The sequence below is a fragment of the Aotus nancymaae genome, unplaced genomic scaffold (assembly GCF_030222135.1).
Source record: "Aotus nancymaae isolate 86718 unplaced genomic scaffold, 86718_ANA_hifiasm-v0.15.2.pri h1tg000053l, whole genome shotgun sequence".
In the NCBI taxonomy this organism is placed as follows: Eukaryota; Metazoa; Chordata; class Mammalia; order Primates; family Aotidae; genus Aotus; species Aotus nancymaae.
The window spans coordinates 10,202,309-10,227,644 of NW_026988467.1; the positions used below are offsets into that span (position 1 = coordinate 10,202,309).

At 50.1% G+C, this 25,336-nt stretch overlaps 1 protein-coding gene and 1 pseudogene across 6 annotated transcripts in view; both read left to right on the plus strand.

Annotated features, from left to right (window-relative positions):
• Window positions 1-2,089, plus strand: part of LOC135269416 (putative neuroblastoma breakpoint family member 8) — a 39,311-nt gene extending 37,222 nt beyond the window's left edge. For all 6 annotated transcript variants that reach the window (XM_064363302.1, XM_064363306.1, XM_064363301.1 and 3 more), the window contains 3 exons: window positions 176-339; window positions 1,006-1,057; window positions 1,141-2,089. In XM_064363302.1, coding sequence (XP_064219372.1) covers window positions 176-339; window positions 1,006-1,057; window positions 1,141-1,312 — 388 coding nt within the window. In that variant the 3' untranslated portion in view covers window positions 1,313-2,089. The remainder of the gene's footprint in view (window positions 1-175; window positions 340-1,005; window positions 1,058-1,140) is intronic.
• Window positions 2,090-6,697: 4,608 nt separating this feature from the next.
• On the plus strand, window positions 6,698-17,665 carry LOC135269492 (proline-rich transmembrane protein 1-like; annotated as a pseudogene).
• The last annotated feature ends 7,671 nt before the right edge of the window (window positions 17,666-25,336 follow it).

The following is a 25,336-nucleotide window of genomic DNA, read 5'->3' on the forward strand; positions in this document are numbered from 1 at the left end:
GTCACCCTCCACCCTGCATTTAGAAGGGATAGTTTTTTTTCTCTTGAAGGAAAAATGCCTTTGCCTTCTGTGACCATTCCATTCTGACTTCCATCAGATCAGCTGGGAGGAGACTTTGTTGTCTAATCTCTGTTGGTTTAATGTTCTGTCATCCCTGTCCTGCCTGGCTCATCAGGAATCTGCAGGAGTCTGTGGAGGAGGAAGCCCCCCAAGAGTCCTGGGATGAAGGTTATTTGACTCTCTCAATTCCTCCTGGCACATCGGCCTTCAGTGAGTCTTACAGGAGCAACTTGCACTCATTAGAGGAGCAGCAAGTCGACTTGGCTGTTGACATAGGCAGTGAGTACTCCATTGTGAAGTTGATAAAGCTCCAATTTGTGTCCCAGATAGACCCCATAGTCTTTGTGCCTTGCTCCGCTGGCCAGGCTGAGAGTTGTCATCACTGTGGGCTGAACCTATCCATCAATGTAGATTTCAATCACTCTGGATTCCAGTCTGAAGCATGGGCATGCGGGGGGTCAGTGAGCTTTGCTCTCTCTCTAGTCTCAGTCCATGCCCGTCGCACCATGGGCCGACTGTCAGGACATTGAAACCCAAGTCAAGTGTTGCAAACTCAACACCAAGCTATACAGCGCATGTCCACGAGTTGTCTGTCAATCTGAATTAAATGTCTCTTGCCAGCTACCACGTTCCTCATGAGTTTTGCTCCCCATGCATGTCTGCGAGGTTCTTTCCCGTTTGTACAAACTTGGCATAACTGTTTGTACAAACTTGGGATAAAGGGATAATGGTCTACCAGAATAGGGACGTTTCACCATTGGTTCTGAGACACAAACCAAGGAATCTCTATCATGATTGGCCTTGAGACCTCCTGAAGTCTCTCTCTCACATTATCCTGTTCTCATGCTGAGGAGCCTGAGGTCCCTGTGCAGGGATTAGACAGTGGACTGTTATGGGTGTAGGATAATGGCTTATTTTGTCTGTCCCCATCTGAATTTATTGCAGAGATTAAAAAGGACCAAGAAGAGGAAGAAGACCAAGGCCCACTGTGCCCCAGGTAACTTTGAGCAATTGTGAACAGCTAATTTTGTGGTGTCGTATTTTCCCTGACTTATTCTTTGGTTTTTCCTCCTATTTTAGGCTCAGCATGGAGCTGGTGGAAGCAGAAGAGCCTGAAGTCTGGTACTCACTGGTATATTATATTCAACGTATAAGCTTATCCAGAGTTTTATTACACATGCCAGGATTACACATATGCCATTTTTTTATTTGTAGAAGAGCATGTTGGCTTGACTTTGGACATGGACAATAGGTTTCTTACTATGACGGTGACAAGACATTTTATTGTTCATTAATCGTCCCTGGCTGTGTTAATTGTTATATTTACATGTCTACACTGGAAATTTTCTGTTTTTACTGTATCTTTGCTTTTGCTAGTTTCTGTTGTTGAACAAAAAAAATTCCCTGCCTGCATTTCAGTTTTTGCCAAAGTTAATTTTAATCTATACAATGAAAATTTTTTTGTCTTTAAGATAAGACCATCAGCACATAAGGCCACAGCAAAACAGATTTTGCTAATTTTTAAGCCTTTGTTAATTTCTGGCTGACGAGAGAGGTCGTTTACTTAATTAGCTGCTACTATCTATTTAAGTGAGCAGCCAGAGAAATGTCTATCAGACTAAGGATATGCAGAGCCCAGGCCATTCTCTTTGAGTCTTTTAAACTATTTCAGAAGAGAAGAGAATAGGCAGATTCCACATATGTGGACAGGAAGGAGAATACACCGAAAGACACGAACAACCGTTTCCCAAAACAGAATAGAAAATCCATGAAAATTCATAAAATATTTTCTCATGAAATGTAATCTCTCTAAACTTAGCCATTATATGAAAGTCAATTCTTAATATACCACACTACATTGACTGTTGACATTCATAAGAATTCATTTCCATGTTTGTTATTTGAAAAAGCAAAAGGACTAATCCTTTTTTTTCTTTGCCGTGATCTTTTTAAGATTGAGGTTTTGTTTTGAAAATAAAACCAAAGATTTTAAAGATTGAAAATTGACATTAAAATTTATCTTCTCCAAGTAATGATGTTTAACTCAGGCTGTCTTATTCCTGTTTGTAGTATAACTGTCAAGTGATCATTTAACCATTCTTTACATGTTTCAAATTACTGGGAACAAACCACGTTCCAGGGTGTATCTTCTTTTGTTTCTTTTTTTTTTATTCTTTTACTTTAAGTTCTGGGGTACATGTACAGATCTTGCAGGATTGTTACACAGGTACACACATGCCATTTTGGTTTGCTGCCTCCACCGCCCGTCACCTACATTAGGTATTTCTCCTAATGCTATCCCTCCTCAATCTCCCCACCCCCTGCTAGCCCTCCTCTAGCTCCCCCACCCCCTGACAGGCCCCAGCGTGTGATGTTCCCGTCCCTGTGTCCCTGTGTTCTCATTGTTCAGCACCCACTGATGAGTGAGAACATGCGACGTTTGCTTTTCTGTTCCTGTGTCAGTCTGCTGAGAATGATGGTTTCCATTTTCATCCATGTCCCTGTAAAGGACATGAACTCATCCTTTTTATGGCTGCATAGTATTCCATGGTGTGTATGTGCCACATTTTCTTTATCTAGTCTATCTTTGATGGGCATTTGGTTTGGTTCCAAGTCTTTGCTATTGTAAGCAGTGCTGCAGCAAACATACGTGTGCATGTGTCTTTATAATAGAATGTTTTATAATCCTTTGGGTATGTACCCAATCATGGGATTGCTGGGTCAAATGGTATTTCTGTTTCTAGATCCTTGAGGCGTCGCCACACTGTCTTCCACAATGTGCCTGAATATTATATCTTTCTCTAGGTTTAGAAAGTTTTCTGTTATTATTATTATTTCTTTGAAGAGGGCTTCTACTCTGTGCTCCTTCTCAACCCCCTATTTAAGGCCAATGAATCTTTGATTTTCTCTTTTGAAGCCCTCTTCTAGATCTCTTAAGCATTCTGTGTTCCTTCTCATTATTCTTTTCTTTTTTCTCCTCTGACTGTATTTTGAAATAGCTTGTTTTAAATGCTCACTAATTCTGCTTAATCAATTCTACTGACACTTACTAAGGCATTTTCCAGCTCCAGGATTTGTTTACTGTTTTCTATTATGTCAGTATCCTTGTTAAATTTTTCTGATATAATTTTGAATTGTTTCCGTTTTCTTGAAGTTCATTGAGCTTTCTCAAAGTAGTTATTCTGAATTTCCTGAGAAGTTACATATCTCCATCGCTCCAGGGTTGGTCACTGGTGGCTTATCTGGTCTATTTGGTGAGGTCGTATTGACTTCAGTGTTATTGATACTGTTGATATTTGTCAATATCTGGGCATTGAAGGATAAGGTATTTATTCCAGCCTTTGCAGTCAGGTCTTGTTTGTACCTGTCCTTCAGAGGGCCTTCCAGGAATTCAAAGTGGGCTGACGAGTTCCCTAAGCCAGTGGTCACTACAGCCATTTTTGTACTACAGGGCACCCTAGGCCCAGGTACACTGCAGTCCTTACAGATTCCCAGGTCCCCAGCCCTCTTGGACTTGGGGAAGATCAGGGATTGTTCTCTGGGTTCCCAGGTAAAGCCTCTAGCTTACTCTCCTCTATTTCCCCCAAGCAAAAGGAATCTCTCTGTAGGCTGCACTGCCTGGAGTGTGGGAGGGCTGATGCAAGCATTCCCATAGCGGCTGCAGCTGCTGCTGTCGTACTGGCTGTGACCTCAAGCCCAGCGTCTTCCAGACCTGTGCAACATCAGGGTTTGCCCAAGGAGTGTTGTGGTCACTGCAGCCTGCCTGCCCCTGACATTTATTTGAAGCCCAATTAATTTCCAGTGATAAAGCTCACCAGAACTTTGGTGGGTTCTTCCTCCTGGGGCAACTGATTCCCTTGTGGCCCAGGGTGAGTCTAAATGCTGCTTCTGTGGACATCAGCCTGGAATCAAGCGCTGTTGGGTTCTGTTCAGGGTTGTGTTTCACTATGGCAAGACTGATACTGAGTTTGAATATAAAGCCCCACGCTTTCCTCCTTGTCTCCAAAAGAACTTTTCCCAGTGTGATCTGCAGCCCTCATGTACTAAAACCACCTGTGGTGCTTATATTATAAAAAGGCAGACTCTAGGGCCCACACCACCTCAGTCTCCTGGGGTTGGAGACCAGTGTGTAGCTCCTGTAATCTCCACAGCTGTTTCTAAGGTACACCAACTTCAAGAACCATTCTTGCATATTTTCGGACTAGGGATTCGCACAAAATGACAAAGAGGAAAAACCTTAATCTTTTAAAGTTAGAGTTCAAGCATTAGACTATGCACTGAAACACAGTTTATCTTTCCCATTTTCTCTTTCTAGTTCTGTATACTGTCAAGGCATTGGTGCAGAAATAGGAAACAAAGCAGTGAAAGAAAAACTATTTATTTCTTTATATATGTTTTGCTTTAATAATCACCAAAAAGACTTCCATTTTCTCCCACCCTGTCCACCAGTTATATGGCCTTCAACACATGGCGATAGCAACATATATCAATCTATATCATGCATTTATACACACAGACATACTGTCTCAGCACTGTGAAGACACAGACTGGGCTTTACCATCTCTGGGGGCCTCTCCCATGCCACTTAAAAATGAGCACAGGTTTGCTCTGTGCAAGAATTTCAGCAGAATTGGTCTGACTATCAGTCCCCAGTTTCCCCAGGGTGAGATAGGATGACAAAATGGGACAGTGTATTTGAAGTGAGGTCAGTCCAATTTGGATGTCATAGAAGAAAAGAAATAGGACGTGCTAGCTTAAGCCTGAGATGGTATCTGGGAAGTCCCCATGTTCATGATGTGAAATCAAAGAACACAGATGCTACAGTGCAGACCAAAGCCCAGCCTGACGACCCAATAGGATCAGGTGTGGATCTGTGAGTAGCGCTCACTGAGTCCCCACCAGTGCTGTCCATCAGGGCACCGCTGCTCAGTATTGTGCTTTTAGAACCTGCCAGAGGAGCTCCAGCATTGGGACCACATGCTTCATTCATCAGAATCAGGGTCCTATATCCACTGAGTTTTCCATCTCAGGGCAGCTGATGAGGCAAGAAGTGTGCTGTTGCTAGTTGCCACGCTGCCGGGGCTGTTGAGAAGCAGTCTCAAAACCGTCTATGCAAACTACACATCCTTTGCTTCATGCTGGGCCAAGTGGGCCTTGGCTAAGGGTATTCCATAGCTGTCAGAAAGGCTTTCTGCCTTTCTTCCCGCTCCACCGGGACACACCTCTGACTCCCTCTTCTGGACCCTCCAGTGGACTTGGAGGAACGAGGCCCAGATGCTCCTCAGCAGATAGGTGGCCGCACAAAACGGGGACAGGCCCACACTTCCTGCTGTTTTAAGGACCTCTGGTGGCTGTACTTCTTGCATGGTTCCTGGAAGACGAGGGTCACAAGGCTGGAGTGCGCGGCAGAGCCCTTAGGGATTTCACCTGCAGACAAAAATAAACTAAACCAGTGTATGTTGCCAGGCCCTGCTGATGGCTACCTGAAGCTAGAGTGAAGTGACGTGGTGACTAAAGCCAGGAGTGTGGTGAGAGCCAGGTAAGAGGATGAGCTAAGAGCATGCGCTGCAGTCTGGAGGAACAACAGGTGCCCCAGGTTAGGGGGAGCCTCCCCACCTCCCCATGTGCCGAGATCCCTGCTCCAGTTCACTGCACGCTGGGTGGCTGGATACTACCATTCCCTCTTCAGGGGCCAGGTGACTCTCCAAATCACTTTGTCTCTGTAGAAAAATGTCCTCTGCCATCTTCCCCCAGAAAGAAGTGCTTAGCATGAAACATGCACATACAGAAACAGCCTGTTGTAGGAAGAAGAGGACATTTGGCAGGGAAGTCCCCTGTTAAGTTGATGTCCAGTTGACATAACGAGGACGTGAAGGTGCCAAGTCTATATGGACCTCAGAGCTCAACTAAGTCCAGTTCCACCTTTGACAGATGAGGGTGCAGCAGACTCGCAGAGACTAAGGGGCAAACCAAAGCCACACACCAGTTAGTGACAAGCCGGGTATTAGACCTGAGGCCTCGGGTCCTTTCCAGTGATCTATGGGAGGTCTAGGGGACGGCTTCCACACTGGAAAAAGCCAGTGGATACTAGAGATTTGGGGGTTAGTTTTTCCGGGACAGGATTAAGGATTTACAGAGGCAATCCTGTAAGTGTTGCTCTAAAGAGGCTCAGGAAAGAAAAGAATGATCAGAGAAAAACAAAAGGGAATTATTGAAAAAAAAAAAGCAAGTTAAATCACGGCCCTAGTCATTTTCACACTACGGAGATCGACATTCTCTCAGGTTACGATTTAGAAACATTTCTAGGAATATGCTCAATTGCTTATGGCAAAACTTTGAAGTTTTTATTTTATTTTATATAGCAAGCACCAACAAGTGAATGAAGTGAGAGTGAATGAATTGGTAAATGTATGAATTGGGGAGGGGGTTGAAGAACTTTGACATCAGGGCTTTGATTTGGCAGGGCCTGACCCCAAATACAGAGAAAGGGAAGGGTCATTTTCTCATCCCCCACCCCAGGAAAAGCTGAGGAGCTGCCCTGCCCAGCAGTGGAGTGCCCTGGATTGGAGGAGCCTGGGGAGGGGGAGCTTTGGCTCTGGATTAGAGAGTCCTGGACGTCCCCCCATCCTGAGGGGACATGGAGAATGGGCAGCTGAGCCCAGGTCTGGGGGAACAGGGTGGCTGCGCTGCTACCCTGCTCAGAAGTTGCTCTGATGCTCAGGGGGTGAGCTTGGAGGTGATTGCTTCCGGGAAGGAGGGTTCTGCCTTCCCTGCCCCCACCTTGCCTGGGACAGCACTTGAATAGGAATCAATTTGCATCATTCCTGCTGTCACCAGCCCCAAAGACTAAGTAGCTTAAGTAGTTTATTTCTCCCACTGCAGACCTACTCTCAAAGCATTCCCAGCCTTCTCCTCCTCCAGCTGGTTCTCCAGTCCTGGAATAATGAGGGGCCCAGAACCCCCTTGGCTCAGGTTGGGTCGAGAGACTGACTCCCTGAATGTTGCCCTCTCACTGCCTGCCCCACCCTCATCCCATTCTGCAGGACCCTCTGGTCCTGGGCTGTCTCTGGCTTCTGGCTGTGGCATGGATTGGAACCTGCTGAAAGCAGATGGAGGCTGCTGCCTCAGGACCCGGGGAATCTATGACCCTTTGACCTCAACTGGCTCCCGAGCCCTAAATTACCCCATCCTCTCTCTTGTGTCACACTCCTGTGTCCTGGCCCTCTAGGGACTCCAAATGACAGAACTGGGAGGTATCTGAAAGCTCGAGTCCAGCCCTCCCATTTGACAGAAGGGCATACTGAGGCCCGGGAGAAGGAAAGACTTGGCCAAGTTCAAATAGGAGACAGAGCCCCATTATCATGGAAGACCTGGTGCGTGGGGAGGGGCATGCCCATGGGACTTTGGTAACACTCCACCATTGAGCAGGGTGGGGGTGTGAGGGAAGGGGTCTGGGATTTTTGAGTCCAGGTAGCTTCACTGGGTATTTCTTGGCCTCTGGGGCTGGGAGCAACAGTTCTTAGTTCCTGCGGCGGCCCTGAGCCTCCCAAGCATTTTATGAGAAAGGCAGCAGAGTTGGGGAAGGGCAGTGTTTGAGGGTTCCTTCTCCATCCCCCGTCCTCTGCCCCAGCAGCTGAGCAGCAACCCTCAACTCCTGTCTCGGTAGGCAGCTGCATCATTGTGGAGGGAGTGGTGAGGCTGAGGCCAGTGTCAGACTCCCCCCACCCGAGAGCAAGGGCCTCTGTGCTGGCCCCAGGGGCTGAGGGGTACTGAGCCCACCTCCTGGACAGACACCTGCTCCTCACTATCCATGCCTGAGCTGTCACTCAGCAGGGGAGTCAAGAAGCCTTCCTTGGAGCCACTGACCTGATGGGGACCTGGGTCAGTCCAGTTCCACCCTCCTCCCTTCCCTGGAACCCACAGTCCAGCCAGTGCTGTAACTAAGCTGTGACCAGAAGGGCAGATGCTGTGTGTTTGTGTGTGTGTGTATGTACACTCACGTGCATGCATGCACACACACCCAAGTTGGGGTTGGGAGGTCTGACTTTAGGACCCTGAGATATTGAAATACGTAAGACTCAAATAAAATCTACCACAGTGAGAAGGGTACTCAGCTTATCAGAAATCAGGTTCAAATAAGTCCCTTCGCTTTCTTAGTCTCAGTTTTCATGTCTGCAAATTGGAAATAATTCCTAGGAGGAGAAACCTACGCAAAAATGATCCCCAAGCTGGAAGTTGCTGCATGGAGGCAACACGATTCGGTCCCACTGCTCCCCACCCCGACGAGAGGGTTGAGGATGGGAAGAGAAAGGGCTCCGGCTCAGGATCACAAGGGCAGCTCCACCGCCTCCTCCCCGCTCTCCTCTGCTGCTGGCCTCCTCAGCCCTTCACAGGCCCAGGCAGCAGGGGATGTGGGAGCCCCAAGTTCTCAGAGGAAGAGAGATTTGCCCTAAGGTTGTCTCCTCCTTCCCAGGCAGTGAGGCTGAGTGTACAGCCCTCTCCCAGAGCACCATCCCGAGCTCCATCCCGGCCCCCCAGCAGGTTTGAGCACGTTTAGCTTCCCATGTACTCTCCAGCTTCTCTTTGGGTGGTGTGGGGCAAGGAAGAGTTTTGCAACATGCCCGGACCCACAGATTGTGGTCTGGGTGTGCTGAGGCTGCGAGAGGGATTGCAGTCTCCCAAGCCTTCCCCAGAGCTAGGAACTGGCCGGTGACCACCTGCCGTGTCCCAGCAAAGCTGATGGCACCCAGCACATGGCTATTGGCTATTCAGCTGTTCTTGCCACTTGGCCTGGCCCCTGTGCGTGCCCCCTCCAAAGACAGCAGGACCCCTGCATGCTGCCCCCACCAGTGATTCTGTAAAGAGGTGAAGGGGAGCCTCTCCCAACATCCAGCTCCCTTTGCTCTGCCTCCCCCAACCGGGTGGTGACTGAGAATCAGAGGCAGAGGATTTAGAGAGCGTCTCTTCCCACTCCCCATCTGGCAGATGAAGAAACTACCTATCCAGAGATGTGAAGGGACATGTTCTAGGTCACACAGCAGGCCAGTGTCCGGGCAGGTTCCAACCTGAAGTCCCTGGGGCCACTTGTGCTGCCTCAGGCACAGATCACCTGCTTCCTCCACCTCCCTTGCCCCCAAGCTTGAACTTGCAGCAAGATCCCAAGATGCGATGCTGAGGGAATTGTTTTACAGATTTGTTGATCGGATCTCAGAATGAAAAGGGCCCTGAGCTCATCAGCCAGGGAGAAATCCAATTTGGCTTTGATGGCCATAGTTATTGATCATATATCGTTGAAATCTTTTTATTTTCTATGAACCCGGCGGTGGAGGCCCTCGGGGGCTGGACTGGCTGCTGGGCCCAGAGCTTCTTCTGCACTTGGCAGCTGTGGTCTCCAGCGTCACACACACAGGACTTGGGGCTGAGGGTGGGAGCCATGCGGTGGGAGGGGATGGTCTGGACAGGTTGGCCAAGGACTGCAGTGAGGGTTTCCAGGAACCCCCTGACCCTTCAGGCCAGGGCATCTGGGAGTCTGGTCAGATCTCACAGGTTCTGTAAGTGTTGCTGATTTTATTCAGCTTCCACTGTCTTTTCCCCAGTGATGCCAAGGCTGCTGTGTGGGCTTCAGGATCCAGAGCTGTTGGGATTTGACGGCGAGGCCGGAGTTGTGCAGGCGGGTGGGGAAAAGGGGCCAGAGAGTCTCAATCGGCGGAGTTCCTTTTGGCAGCGGGGCACTGTGGCTAAAAGGATGGGCTGTGACATTGCCTCCAGAGGCTCCAGTCCAGCCGAGCTCTGCAGCCAGCCTTGTAGGGCGGGGGTTGGATCAGACATGATATAAATAAATAAAGAAAGAAAGCACCTCCCGTGTGCCAGACACATAGTAGTGCTCAGTGAATGATAAACTCCCCACCCAGTCCCCTTGTAAGGGGCCTGGCAGATAGTGAGCCCTTGGACTTCTATTTCCTTCTACGGTCTGGCTCTACCAAGAAGAGCTGTTTGGCTGATCTGAGTGTGCTGTGTGTGTCCCCCTGTCCGGCTGGCCCAAATGCCATCATTTCTTCCCTCCCCATGGCTGCAGGAAAAGATACTCTGAGGAGTGAGCCTTGGCTAACGATCCAGCAGCCTGAGTCCATTCCCTGAACCCCCAGGGGCACATGTGAGTCTTGTCGGGTGGGGGCGGGGAGGCCAAAGGCTGATCAGTTGCTGGAGGGAGCCACTGGGAACAGGGGAGAAGGACCAGGGCAGCAAGGGCTTTCCAAGAATGCTCCTGGACCACCTGTATCAGAATCACCCGGGGAGGTGTTTAAATACAGATTCCAGGTTGGGCACGTTGGCTGACACCTGTATTCCCAGCACTTTGGAAGACCGGGGAAGAAAGATTGCTTGAGCTTGAGATCAGCCTAGGCAACCTAGCAAAATCCATTTCCACAAAAAAGATTTTATAAAAGACAGCCAGGTGTGGTGGCATGCGCCTGTATTCTCAGCTACTCGGGAGGCTGAGGTGGGAGGACCACTTGAGCCCGGGAGGTCGACGCTGCATTGAGCCGTGATAGTGTCACTGGAGTCCAGCCTGGGAAACAGAGTGAGACCTCGTCTCAAAACAGACCAAAGGAAACAAAGCCCAGGTTCCTGGTCCCCACCTCCTCAGAATCTGACCTGGTATCACCCTAGAATCTGCACTTTAACAAGTATGCCCAGTCACTCCAATTCACACTGCAGTCCGAGGATCTTTGCAGCAGAGAATAAAGGAGTCTGCTCCAGTCGACTTGTGGACCTGCCTACAGCAGGGGCCAGACCTTACGATGAACTAAGAAGTTCATAATAATCATACCAGCTGCTGTGGTTCAGCAGGGGAGCAGTGTCACCATCCCCATTCCATATTTCCCTCTCGGTGTTAGGGGGTCCAGTTCTGTCCCACGGAGCCCACTAGAGAGGGGACACAGAACAGGGAAGGTGACAGTGGCTGTTGTGCCCATCAGCGTTGGATCCCTCTGGTGTTGGCTGGGACGTTTCCCCGGGTGATATATGGACCCGGGCAAAGCTTGTTTGCCTGATAAATATTGAGCCGTTCGGTTTACGAGTCAGCGCCCACAGTTTCCTCACCAGCTGTCAGCCCGGGGAGGCCAGTCATCCTGCATCGACTCCATCTGTGCAGCCTGACCTTCTCTGAGAAATGGGGGGCTTGGACAGGCTCGCCACAGAGTCCCACCTGACTCCCCTCCCCACCCAACCTGGGCTCCTAATAATTAGCCCTGGTTTTCTTTGCAGAGAGGAATGGTCGTTTGTGCCCCTCTGAGCTTCCTGCTGGCAAATTGAACCAACAAAGATGTGTTTCTTAGGGGGCTGCAGGGGTGGTGGGGAGTGGGGGTAGGTGCCTGCTTCAGCCGCAGCCGCAAAGCCAGGTTTCCCTGGGGCTGGGGCAGGGGACATGGGGTGAAAGATTTCGGGTCTTCTTGCTGGGGAAAGAGCTCAGACAACTGTGGAAAGTCACCCAACAACACCCCTTCCTCTATGGATCTAGAAGGCATTCCCAGGCTCTGTTGCCATTTTTATTTGAGATTCTAGGTAGGACTTGGGACTTCTTCAGAGAAGACTCTGGGAGGGCCCTAGGATCCAGCTGCTAGGATGGGGCTCCCTCCTTCACCCCTACTTTCTCTCTGGGATGCTTCATGGCCCCATTGTATTAGGGTTCTCCAGAGAAAAAGAAATAATAGGAGATTTATATATGTCAGAGAGAGAGATTTATTAGAAGGAATTGGCTTATGTGACGATGGAGGCTGAGAAGCCCCAAGCTCTGCAGGCAGCAAGCTGGACACCCAGGAGAGCTGACGGCATAGCTGCTGTTGGAGACTGAAGGGCTGAGGACCAGGAAGGACGATGGTGTAAGTTCTAGTCTGAAAGTTGGCAGGCTGAAGACCCAAGAACAGCAAGTATTTTAGCTTAAGTCCAAAGGCCAGAAAAGACCAGTGTCAGCCGGGCATGGTGGCTCCCACCTGTAATCCCAGCACTTTGGGAGGCCCAGGTGGGTGGTTCATGAGGCCAACAGTTCGAGACCAGCCTGGCCAATATCGTGAAATCCCGTCTCTACTAAAAATACAAAAAATTAGCTGAGCGTGCTGGCGTGCGCCTGTAGTTCCAGTTGCTCGGGAGGCTGAGGCAGGAGAATTGCTTGGACCTGGGAGATGGAGTTGCAGTGAGCTAAGATACACCACTGCGCTCCAGCCTCGGCAACAGAGCAAGACTCCATCTCAAAAATAAAAATAAAATAAGAGAGAGAAAAAAAAAAGAAAAGAAAAGACCAACATCCAAGCTCTAGCATTCAGCAAAAAGAATTCCGTCTTACTCAGCCTTTTTGTTCTATTCAGATCTTCAACTGATTGGTTGAGGCCCACCCTCGTTAGTGAGCACCATGTGCTCTACTCTGTGTACTGATGCTAATCTTATCCGGAGGCTGAACTTGGCGGCTCACTCCTGTAATCCCAGCATGTTGGGAGGCTGAGGCGGGCAGCTCACTTGAGGTAGGAGTTCAAGACTAGCCTGGCTAACATGGTGAAACCCCATCTCTACTAAAAATACAAACATTAGCCAAGCATGGTGGCATGGACCTGTAATCCTAGCTGCTCAGGAGGCTGAGACAGGAGAAGCACTTGACCCCGGGAGGCAGAGTTTGCAGTGAGCCGAGATTGTGCCACCGCACTCCAACCTGGGCAACAGAGCAAGACTCCATCTCAAAAAAAACCCAAACTTGGCCAGGCGTGGTGACTGACACCTGTAATCCTAGCAGTTGGGAGTCTGAGGTGGGTGGATCACCTGAGGTCAGGGGTTCAAGACCAGCCTGGCCATCATGGTGAAACCCCATCTTTAAAAAAAAAAGAAAACCCAAACTTATCTGGAAACTCTCTCTCTTCCTCTCTCTCTCTCTCTCTCCCCCAGCCTCTCTCTCTGTCTCTGTCTCTCTCTCTCTCTCTCTGTCTCTGTCTCTCTCTCTCTCTCTCTCACACACACACACACACACACACACAGAATCACGTTTGACCTAATGTCTTGGCACCCCATAGCCCAGTCAAGTTGACACGTAGAATTCACCATCATACCCATGACCCATTGAAGGGAAGGCCAAGTTTCTGAGGTTGGTGGGAGACTTCCTTTACATCATGCCCTGAACTGCCGCCTACTGAAAGCAGAATTGCCAGGCTCTGAGTGATTTCCGGTCTTATGGGGATGGTGCAAACTTGGTAAAAGGCAATGGGTTTCTTCAGTGAGTACTGACATCTCAGCTATCAAAGAGCTCGTAGGCTGCCTGGTATGGCTAAAAAGAGCCTGGGCTTTAGGAGCAATAGACCTGAGGTTCAAACTCCAGTTCTGCCCCTTAGTAGCTGTGTGACCACCAGCGAGTCACTGAACCTTTCTAATTCTGATTTTGCTTCTGTAAAAAGTAGATGCTCATAACGCCTTCTCCAGCGTCCTTGCAGGGCTGATGTGAGAATCACAGAGGATGGATAAGGAGTACTGGGCACGTGGTAGATGCAGAGTTAATTATGATGATGATCCTAATGCGCGTCAGTTTCTGCAGTGAACTAGCTAGGCATTTGACTTCACCCCATGTGTGTGATTTTGCCCCAGTTTCACCACCACATCTCCAGTGCCTCTCCAGCCTCCTGGCCTAGGTGCAGGTTCCAGGTCTCAGAGAAAGGTTTGGGATTCTGATGACAGGTACATAGCTGGGGCATCCAGAGAGCTACAGATTCTCAGAAGATGGAGTATCCAGACTTAGCACAGCGATGCCTAGGTGGCACCAAGGCCTCCCCTTTTCTTTTCTCCTTTCTCTGGAGCTGTTCAACTCAAAATAACTCATTTCGCGCCTCTGCCCAAATCTCTCGACCGAAGGGTAAGAGAATCAAAGACCTCAAGATGTTCAAGCACCAGAGCTGAAACAGGGAAGGCAAAACACCCTGATCTGGGAAGAAAAACTGATTAGCTCCTCATTGCTGTTAAATTGTATATACATATATGTATTTTAAGTCAAATCTGCATGTCTAATGTGATTTTTTGATGACATTTTAATAGTCTGGCTGGGATGGGGGAATGGAGAAGGAAGGGTTCTGTTATCCTCTGCCAGAGGAAGGGAGTTATAAACAAGAGCACAGGCCGGGTGCGGTGATCACACCTGTAATCCTAGCACTTTGGGAGGCCGAGGTGGGTGGATCACCTGAAGTCAGAAGTTCAAGACCAGCCTGGCCATCATGGTGAAAACCCATCTTTATAAAAAACAATAATAATAATAATATAATAAAAACAAGAGCACAGGGAGACTCTGGTGTGGGTTCGCATCCCTAGGAGCCCCACTTGCCCTGGAGAAGAGTGAGGCCTGGCAGGGGCCTGGGGATGATTTTGAGGTGACACCACCTCCCACGAAAGCCCCATTCTGTCCAAATGGAGAAGTCCGTCTGACCTGTGACTTGAAGATTGCCTTTTCCCTTCAGCTTCAAAAACAGCTCTCCCGCTGGGCAAGGTGGCTCACACCTGTAATCTCAACACATTGGAAGGCTGAGGTGGGCAGATCGCTTGAGGTCAGGAGTTCAAGACCAGCCTGGCCAACATGGTGAAACCTCATCTCTACTAAAAAATACAAAAATTAGCCAGGCATGGTGGTGCATGCCTGTAGTCCCAGCTACTCAGGAGGCTGAGGCACAAGAATCACTTGAACCCAGGATGTGGAGGTTGCAGTGAGCCGAGATAGCACCACTGCACTCCAGCCAGGGCGACAGAGCAAGACTCCGTCTCAAAAAACAAAACAAAAACAAAACTAGCTCTCCTATTTTGGCACTTCGAGTCCACAAGCCATCTCCCTCCAGGCCTGGTTGTTCCTTGAGGCTGCCAAAAACAGTCCCCAGAATCTGGGGATGGAGTAGAATGAATCCTGGTCCTGCCACGGATAAGATGAGCTCGGGTCAGTCCCTTCTCCTTGACTTCACCTTGAGTAAGTCTCAGTTTCCCCATGTGTAAAATGAAGGCGCTGGAGAAGGTATACTCTGAAGTCTCTTCTGGGTCCAGTGGGCCACTACCTGCTTGCTGCTCATTGAACGATCCCTCTCTCCATCTCGGGAATAGGTGATTCCACACTCGCTCACCCACGGGGCGTTTGCCCACTCCCCCTGTCCAAGGTCCTTCTGCTTTCTTACCGGGCTCTCTCCTGCTACAACTTAAGCCGCCTCTCCTCGGTTTCTCTCCTTGCACGGCAGAGCCCTCCTCCCCTGCCTCTTACAGGAATTCCTCAAAGGGTTGAAGGCTGTTAGCAAAATCCCTTCCCCACACATACACAAATATTCTATTTTGAAATAACATTTATTTCTGATTCTAAAAGTAAAGCTGTACCTGATCATTGCAGAAAAATTAGAAACAGACAAGTACAAAGGAGAAAATAAAAATCACCCATAATCCTCCCAGATAGCTGCTATTAATGGTTATGTGTTTTGTTTTTCTTTTTCTGTGATAAACCTGGGATTTGACTGCAGACATGGCTTTGGGTTGCCACAAGCCTGGGCTTGAAACTGGGTGAGGTCTTTCCTTTTGAGTCTCCCTAGGGCCTCTTGCTCTCTTTTAAGAAGCTGCCCCGGTTGCCTTTCCCAAGAGGAGGATGATCTGATCACGCGGATGTGTGTCCACCTTGGTTCCTGGGCCCCAACGAAGCCCAGAGTTTCAATTTTGACAACCTCTGAGTATGCCTGTATGAGGGAGAAAGAGACAGAGGCAGAGAGAAAGGGTATTTGTCACCGAGAAGGAGAACGTTCCTAGGGCCCATAAAGGGCTGACCACAGCCCCCACTTTTCCCCACCCCTCACTCCACCCCCTCAGTCCTCCCAGTCCTAGTCCGGGCTTTGTCTGAATCAATGACAGCTACTGCAGGAACCACCTTCATTCCTTTCCACGGAGCAGCTGGAGTTCCTCGCTAAGCTAATCAATTCCCATCATTTGAGAAAGGAAAACAGATTTACAATTTGCTGCCCATCCTGCCTAGTGGAGGGGCCTGCGGAGGGAGGTGCTGGCTGAGGCACTGGTGTGACACCCTAGCAGCCTAGCCTCAGTTTGGTGCAAGGGAGTGTCAGAATGCTCCTGCCCTAGCTGGGCTGCCGACTGGGAGGTGGGAAGTCGAGCTGTCTGGGGTTTCTTGGAGACTCCAGAGTGGCACAGCTGGAAGGACCTGGGCTTTTACCACCCCGATATGGGATAGGGGAGACAAGGCCCCAAGAGGGGCAGGGCAGACGCAGGGCCACCCAGAAAGCTGGTGGTTGAGCCAGGCCTGGAGACTGGTGGGTTGACCACCCACCAGTCTGGTGTGATTTCCCTGGTGGTACTTTTCATTTTGGGGGCAGACTGAGAAGGCAGGCACGGGGTGGGGAGGGTGCAGGATAGACCAAGAACTCATCAAATGCACTTCCTGCCTTGTCCATTTCACAGTCTTCCAGACCCTTCCCAACCGGAGGAATCTGTATCCCCTGCCGATGCTTATGTGGCTTGGGGTCTGTTGCCCTTTCTGTCCAGGGGAAGTTCTTCAAAAAAAATTTATTTTTTTTTTTTTTAGTTTTCTCATATGTTATTGGTTTACAGGTGATATTTGGTTACAAGAGTAAGTTCTTTAATGGTGATCTGTGAGATTTTGGTGCGCCCATCACCCATCAAATAGGGTGCACCGCTGATCATTTCCCATCATTTGAGAAAGGAAAACAAATTTACAATTTGTTTTGCACTGCACCCCATTTGTAGTCTTTTCTCCCTCATCCTCCCACCCTTCCCCCTAAGTCCCCAGAGTCCACTGTATCATTCTTATGCCTTTGCGTCCTCATAGCTGAGCTCCCACATATCAGTGAGAACATACGATGTCTGGATTTCCACTCCTGAGTTACTTCCCTTAGAATAATAGTCCCCAGTGCGCCATCCAGCATCCAGACTCCAGCACCGGCCGAGGACCCCCAACTCCGGCTGCAGGGACCCTGTCCCAGTGACACTACAGGCATGTCATCTGAAAAGTCAGGAGACTCGCTTCCAGGGCCCATTTCCCCTGCCGCCGCCCGCTGCCGCCGCCCCGCCCCCACCGGCTCCCGCCCAGACTGCCCAGGCCCCCGGCTTCGTGGTGCCCACGCACGCGGGGACTGTGGGCACGCTGCCGCTGGGGGGCTACGTAGCGCCCGGATACCCCCTACAGCTGCAGCCCTGCACTGCTTACGTGCCGATCTACCCAGTGGGCACGCCATATGCAGGCGGGACCCCGGGGGGGACAGGAGCGACCTCCACTCTCCCCCTGCCTCCCCAGGGCCCGGGGCTGGCCCTACTGGAGCCGAGGCGCCCGCCACAGGACTACAGGCCCATCGCGGTGCTGACCGCCATCTGCTGCTTCTGGCCGACGGCATCATTGCCATCTTCAAAGCAGTGCAGGTGCGCAGGGCCTTGGCCCGCGGAGACATGGTGTCGGCCGAGATTGCTTCACGCGAGGCCCGGAACTTCTTCATCTCCCTGGCCGTGGGCATCGCGGCCATGGTGCTCTGTACCATCCTCACCGTAGTCATCATCGCTGCGCAGCACCACAAGAACTCCTGGGATCCCTAAAAACGCCCCCGGTCCGGCCCCACTCTGTGCCCCTCGACCCCCCAGGCTCATTCTGCAGTCATCCCGCGGACCCAATGGGCGCCCGGCACACTCGCTTCTGGGGCCATCAGACTTTAACACGTCGTAAACTCCGCCTCCACGGAACGTCTTGCTTTGCGAGCAAGCTCCGAATCCAGTTCCTCAGGAACCCCTCCAAAACCCACACCCCAAGGGACGCCGCTTTACGGGATCCCGGCCAAACGCCGGACCCTCAGTCGCTCCAGGCCCCCTCACCCTCAAAGCCTAGCGCCCTCAGCCGAGCAATCTCGGTTTGGTCCCTAAAACCCCGCCTCCTCCACAAGCTCCGCCCTCGCTCTGACAAAACCCCGCCTCCTCCATAAGCTCCGCCCTGGCTCTGACAAAACCCCGCTTCCTCCATAAGCTCCGCCCTCGCTCTGACAAAACCCCGCCTCCAGGTCGGCAGGCTCCGCCTTCTTTTTTCTCCGCGGGGTGATTCAGTCCAGTGATTGGGTTTGTGGCTCCAGGCCTCGCCTACAGACGGACAGACTCTTCCCTTTCCTCCGGCCAAAGGACCGAGCCCTGTGGTAGCTACGCCCCCACCTCCCGTTTTTTGCAAGTATATTTTCGTCCCTCCTCCACCCAGATTTCAGCCTAGTTTCTTGCTAATCCCAGAACCTCTCCTTTTGTTTTCGGTAGGACATTTGGGAAGTTCCTGGTGCAGGACCCTTCTCCCTGGGATAAGAAACATGCCTGTAAAAGCTCTGTAAATTCTCCCTTCCACCTCTTCCAGCCCCTGGATAGCCGGGCAGAAAGGAATCCAGGCTATGGACCTCCCAAGTCCCAGATCCCCGCTCCCCTCCGCGGCCCCACCTTGTTCTGATCTGTGTGTGCGTGTGTGTGAACTTCTGAAAGACGGTATTGAAGAGGCTTAGTCGAAAGAAAAAAAAGAAGAATAGTCTCCAGTATCATCCAGGTCGCTGCAAATGCCGTTAATTCATTTGTCCAGGGGAAAGTTCTATCGGATACCTAACCCAAGTTCATCGGAGACTTCTTTTTCTTCTTTCACTCAACAAATATCTGACTGCCCCTCTCCCTAAGGATATTTTAGGCCATGAGAACCCAACAGGGAGTATGACAACTAAGTCCCTGCTCCCGTAAAGCTCATGTCTACCCGCCTGTAGGGCTCTCACTGAGAGGTGGAGTGGCTGGGCCCAATTTTCTGGTCACTTCAATCCAGCGAATGCTGTCTGCAGGGCATGGAGTCACACATAGAACAAGGCTTCACTGCAATTGTTCCAGTTGCTATTGCTATGTAACAAAACGTCCCAGAGCGCAGAGACATATAACAACTATCGTGCATTCTGCGGGTCAGGACAGGGCACAGGAGAGGATGGCTGAGTTCCACTCCGTGGTGTCTGGGCCTTGGCTAGAAAGACTGGAAGGCTAGGGGTTACTCAATGACTGGGGGCTGGGATTATCTGCAGCGTCGCTTACATGCTCACAGTACATGGTGGTTGATGCTGGCTGTCAGCTTGGTTGTCGGCAGGAAGTCCTACGTGTGATCTCTCTGTATGGGCTAGTTTGGGCGTTCTCATAGCATGGTGGCTGATCCCAAGGATGAGCATCCGAAGAGAGCCAGGAGGAAGCCGCATCTTCCTTTACTTCCTAATGTCTGCATTCCTTCCCCTTGAATCCGGGTGGGCTGGTGACTATGGCAGCCTTGCCTGCTTGATAGGAGGAGAGGCAAAGTCACGTCCTGAGATAAGCACCTAAGATGGCAGATATTGTTGCAGCCTCTTTGGAAAACACAGCCTGCTCCATGTATCTGTTAGGGGTTCCAGCCTTCAGAGGGAAGGAGCCTGTAAAAGAATAGTAGCTGCCATTTCCCAGGCACTGATGTCAGCCAGGCACTGTACTCAGTCTGTTGTCTACGCCATCCTTCTGACAGTTTTGGCGGTGAGCACTGTTCCACCCATTCTGCAGATGGGGAGACTGATGCTGAGCAAAGTTAAACTGCCTGCCCTAAATCTTGATTTGCACCCAAGTCTGTCTGCCTCCAAAGTCATAGCTCTTAACACTGCTCCACTGCCTCTCCCTCCCTTCCCTGCGGTAATTTTTACCTCCAAGTGAAATCTGGTAAGGACGGTGAGAAGCTTAGACAGGCAGCTGATGGGAGGGTGGTTCAGATCTAGGAAGGCTTCTTGGCAGAGGTGACACTTGAGCAAGGACTTGAATGATGAATTCAATGTGGACCACTGGGGGAAGGCAGTGACATTCCTGGTGGAATAGCAATGGGATCAAGGGGCTTTCAGATCACCCAGGGAGTGTTGCTGTGACCCAGAATCCTGGCCTTTGACCCCCTGCAACACCAACACACTAAACTGTACTCCCCACCAGGCAGGCTGAGGCACGGGCAGGATGGATGGATGCAGTTCCCAGAAAACTGCAAATGCGGCCCCTCCCCTCTCCACCTTATTCCCATCAGCTTTCTTCTTCTGAGGCCAAGAATGGGGCAGAGGCTCCCACACTCCTCACCTCCACGTGCAGACTGGGTTTTTCCCTTTGGAGATGGGGTCAGTCTGAGCTGCCTCCAGTGCGAACACAAATTGGGCCTCAGAGCAGTTACCACCCCCTCGGCAAGCTGGCAGGCTTATGTTAGGGCGCTGCAAATGGAAGTTTGATTATGTCATTGATAGGAATCTTGCATATTACAGGAGCAATTCCCGCCCCTTCCAGGCCTCTCTCTTGCAAATCTCCTGCTGCGCACCCGTCCTCTCCCCCACATCCTTAGTCACTCTTCCTGTTGATTCTCCTTTCCCTGTTTGCATCTCAGTCTCTCCTTCATCCCCCACCATTCCACTCTCCCCTTTGTCTCTCTCCTCTTTTCCTGTCTATGTTTCCCTCCTTCCTTCACCTCCTCTTGCTTACTTTCTCTGGACTGACAACAGCCTCTCTTCCTGGACAGATTGTCTAATTTAAATGGAGCACTCCAGAGAATGTTAATAGGAAAGGCAGCATTAATTAGCTATCGCTAGCATAATTAACTTCCTCCTCTCACTGCCTAGCATCTAACTGGATAATGAGTCTCTGTCCAGAGGGCAGGCAGGACAAGGGGCCCAGGCCATGCCAGGGATGTCGGAAAGCCTCTTCTCTTTGGACCACCCCGCTGGAGTCCTCTGGTTGCCCAGCCCTGCCCTCTCCTGCCAGGCCCTCCTGCTGCTGCGCTGAAGTCTCTGGGAGGCAGATGCCCGGCCCCTGCCCATGCCCAAAGGTTTGATGTTGCTGGAGCTGCATAGTAAGTGGCCCGAGCCTGAGAAACAGTGGCTGCAGCTGCAGCATCCCAGAGAGGGGGTGGGAAGCTACTGAGGGTTCTCCAGGAGAGCTGTGACAGGCACCTAGTCCTGGCACAGTTCCCGGGCAATGGTTGAGCATGCTACAGTCCCCAGCGGGGAGCAAAGAAATCTGCTTATGTGACAGACAATAACTAACATACTACACAGACCGCAGAGTACTTCCACCTTTGACCCCACAGTCGTACGAGGCAGCAATGGCCACTTCTATTTTATAGATGAGGACTCCGAAGTTCAGGGAGGCTCACTGCCTTGCTGATACACAGCCAGGACCCAAATCAGGGTCTGCCTGATTCCAAAGATCATGCTCTTTCCCTTGCACCCTGATACTTCCTGGAGGTACTTTACAGCTATCCATTAAATAAGAGTGGTTGCAGTGGAGTCGCAGCTTACGTTGGCCTTGAGAGTTCTAGTGTCAGAGGATGCAGTAAAAATTAGAAAATTGTGCGGTCAGATTTTTAAAAAAATATCCATCCCCCCAGGAGAAACATCCTTTCTGTCTGCAATTCTCCTTTGTTCCGTGGCCTTGGCTTTCAAGCCAAGACCCAAAAGGGAGAGGTGATGGGCAAATAACAGGAATTTTCTTTGTGTTTTTTACAGGTGGTTAAATTCAGTTGTGTTGATGCATGTCTGATTCAATTCCATTGCAGTCTAAGTATTTGGTTGTGAGTGGACAGAATTGCTACCCAGGGCTGCGCCAACTACACCACAGGGCCCCTTTCCCTCCCTGTCTCTCCAGCCTGCTGACCCTCTCCCTCTCCTGCAGGCTATGGACACAGAGGATGACCCCTTGCTGCAGGACGTGTGGCTAGAGGAGGAGCAGGAGGAAGAAGCAAAGGGTGAGGCCTTTCCGGGGGCCCAGAAGACAGGGCCCTGATCTGGGGCAGGAGGACAGTGTTAACTGCCGCTGGGCTCCTACTCCTACTGATCGCCCCCAGCTCGCTCATGACCTACTTTTTCCCCACCGAGAGGGGCGGCAAGATCTCCTATGACGGCATGGGCCAGGACCTGGCAGACATCCGGGGTGAGCGGCCGGGATGCCGGGGTGGGGCGTAGGAGCTGGTTTCATACAGCCCTTTAGGGAGATTTGGTCCGGGCCCAGTCAGTCTGGAGCTGAGTGCTGGGCATGGCCAGAGGACAAGGTGAAAAGGGCTGGGCTCAGGTGTGAGGTGAGCGTGAGAGGGAACTGAAGGAGAGATTGGAGGGAAGTTTGGACGCAGACCCAGGTGAAGGCTTTTGGGGGTTCTGCTGTGGTCGGAAGTAGATAAAGCGTGGGATGGGGCTCAGATGTGAGGCTGGTTAGAGAAAGGCCAGGATGTGGTAAGAGAGAACCAGGAATCTGGCCAGAGGAAGACAGGAGAAAGATTGGGGTTGAAGAAGACTGAGGTAGGGTTCATTTTAGGTAAATTAGGGAGGGGCTTGAGGAAGGGTAGGGCAGGGTGAGAGAGTGGCTGTGGGGCCTGGGGTGGAGTTTTGGTAGATGTGGGCAGGGGAGAATCCTGGGAGGCAGGGCTGCAATGAGACTGGATGGCCTTGGGGGAGGAGGGTTGGTGGGAGCTGACCGGCTGAACTCTTGGGGCCTCCACCCCTGTCCTTGCAGGCTCCCTGGAGCTGGCCATGACTCACCCTGAGTTCTATTGGTACGTGGATGAGGGCCTCTCTGCAGACAATCTGAAGAGCTCCCTCCTGTGCAGTGAGATCCTGTTTGGAGCACCCTTGCCCAACTACTACTCAGTGGATGACCGCTGGGAGGAACAACGGGCTAAGTTTCAGAGCTTCGTGGTCACCTACGTGGCCATGCTGGCCAAGCAGTCTACCAGGTGGGAAGTCCAGCTGCATCCTGTGTGTGCGCGCCCATGTGTGTCCCAGGAAAGGGCTGCGTCACGACAGGGAACTGGTTTCCAGTTGCCTCTTACCCTTAAACCCTGTATCCCTTTCCCTATCATCTTTCCTTGGGAAGTCTTTCTTTCCAAATCGGGACAGAACAAGTACATCCTTGCAGTCACTCTGACACATGAAAGTCCCCTTTGCTTGATCAGTGCTAATGGTTAGTGAACATGACAGCTTTGGGCCAGGTGGGAAATCCCAGAACTCTGCCCTGGAGGTCTTGGGTATTGATTTTCTCCTGAGATGGTGCTCAAGGTCTTTCTGGAAAGAGTATCGGCCAGGGAGTAAGGAGTTTCTCCCTGTATTAGTCAGGGTTCTCAAGAGAGACAGAATCAATAGGATGGATAGAGGGATATGTGAGAGAGGATTTGTTAGGGGAATTGGCTCATGCAGTTATGGAATCTAGGTCCCAGGACACGCCATCTGCAAGGTGGAGACCTTTGGATGCTGGTAGTCTGGCTCAGTCCAAACTTGAAGGCCTCAGAACTAGGGAAACTAATGGTGTAATTCTTGGTCCGAGACCAAAGGCCTGAGAACCCCAGCTACTGAGAGGTGGAGGTGAAGCCACCCTGCCAAGCAGCCAACCTCACTTTCTGGTTGTTATCCTTGTGCCAATGATGCCAGACAAACTGTCTCTATAAATCTAAGCACGTGGAAGAAACTGAGGCAGGAACGATTACCCAGCACCTTTCTATTTCTTGAGGATACTCTTGAAGTTATTCATCGATGTTTTAATTAAAGCAGATCGTATGGCTTTTCCTCAGATGGAAATTTCTTAACGTTTAGACTTTGTTATTGTTCCTTTCAGGCTTATCTCTGGTCTTTTCCCACGCTTTTAAAGTGTAGAAATCAAAATCTGAGTATGATAATATACTTAGCGTTATGACTAATTACTTTAGTACAAGGAGTTCCTGCCTGTCTGTCCAATATCAATCTTTATACATCCCAATGTCACATTGGCTTCTTTTTCCTCTCAGTGGCAGCATTTGGAGCTTTTACTTACCTTCGGGTCGTTTGACCTCTGAATATTCCAGCCTTCCCTGACAGCTGTTTCTGGGTCATGTTTTCTTTCATCTCTATAAATATTGCGACTTGGAATTGTCACTTGTAAATACTGAATCATTCCCCAATTATCCAAGTCATCCAAATATTTGATGTGCATTTCCACAAATTATGCAGTGGCCCCCTGATGGGGAATGATTTGTAGAATTAATTATATGTTTTATATCTCCATTCAGGTCACCAAAATATTGAACAGAGCAGGGCCCAGAGCAGCTAATATGGATCAACGATTGACAGAGCCGCTTGGCTTGGCACAAAGCCACTGACCTTTGCTATTCCCCAAAACAAAGCATGTTCACATGTAGGTCACAGGATTGTGGTAGGGTTGATTCACAGTATACATGTGCAGTGGTGTTCAGGAGCACGGCCATTGAGGCTGTGAAGAGATGTGCACCCATGTCAAAGAAGAAAGATCCTTACACGAAGCCACTCAATTCCCAGGCACCCATCGTACTTGGGCTTTGTGGGCCTGAGATTTGGCAGGCTCCTGGGAATGTCTGTGTCTAAGTCTCTGCTCAGGCTTCATCAGGCTGGTGGCCATCTCCAATATGTGCCCCCCAGCATTTGTGACAAAATAAAGGAAGTGGTTTCACCAAATAAAACCACTTCTGAAGGCTGATGGTCCCACCCCTCATTTACACTGTGTGATGTTACCGTTCTGTGTAAACCCTTTCCAACTACCTTAACTCAAATGCACTTTGCCATTAGTCTTGAATGTGGGCACAGCATTATTCCTAAGCCTTAAGGGTTTCTTCTGCTTAAAAATGTCTCACTTGAATGAAGTTTACCTATTTTTAAAGTGCCTTCTGGATATATGTTATCTTGTTCTATTGGTTTCGGTATACCTATATTCTTCAAAAAAAAAATTATGAACCATGAATGTTAACACCAAAAAAACTGTAAGGTACATCTGATCGAATTTCCCACTTTAAAGTGAGAAAATCAAACATTGCCTAGAGATCTGATTTTTACCCAGGCTAATTTGGGTTTTCATATTTCTATCTCAAAGTGGACTTTCTTTGGCTAAGTTTAAATTGTAAATGTAAATACCTGAAAAGTCACTCAGGATCTAGCCTTTTGGTTAGTTTTGATCATGCATAAACAGCAAATATTTCTTTCCCCCAATGAAACTCCAGGGCTTCCGGTATTTGTAGTGATGGTGTGAATCCATAAGGTCTATTTTTAATTATATCTCTTATTGTTTTTTTTTTCACGTTTCCTAACTCACCTGTGGTATCGCTTCCATATAATTGGCCTTTCTGCGCGCTGGGTTCCCATTTGTCCCACAAAGGCCTATGTGCACATCTGATCGCCTGTTTGAATGGCATTGTTTTGTTTTTACCCGATTGCTTCGTATCTGTCACAATGTTAAGTCA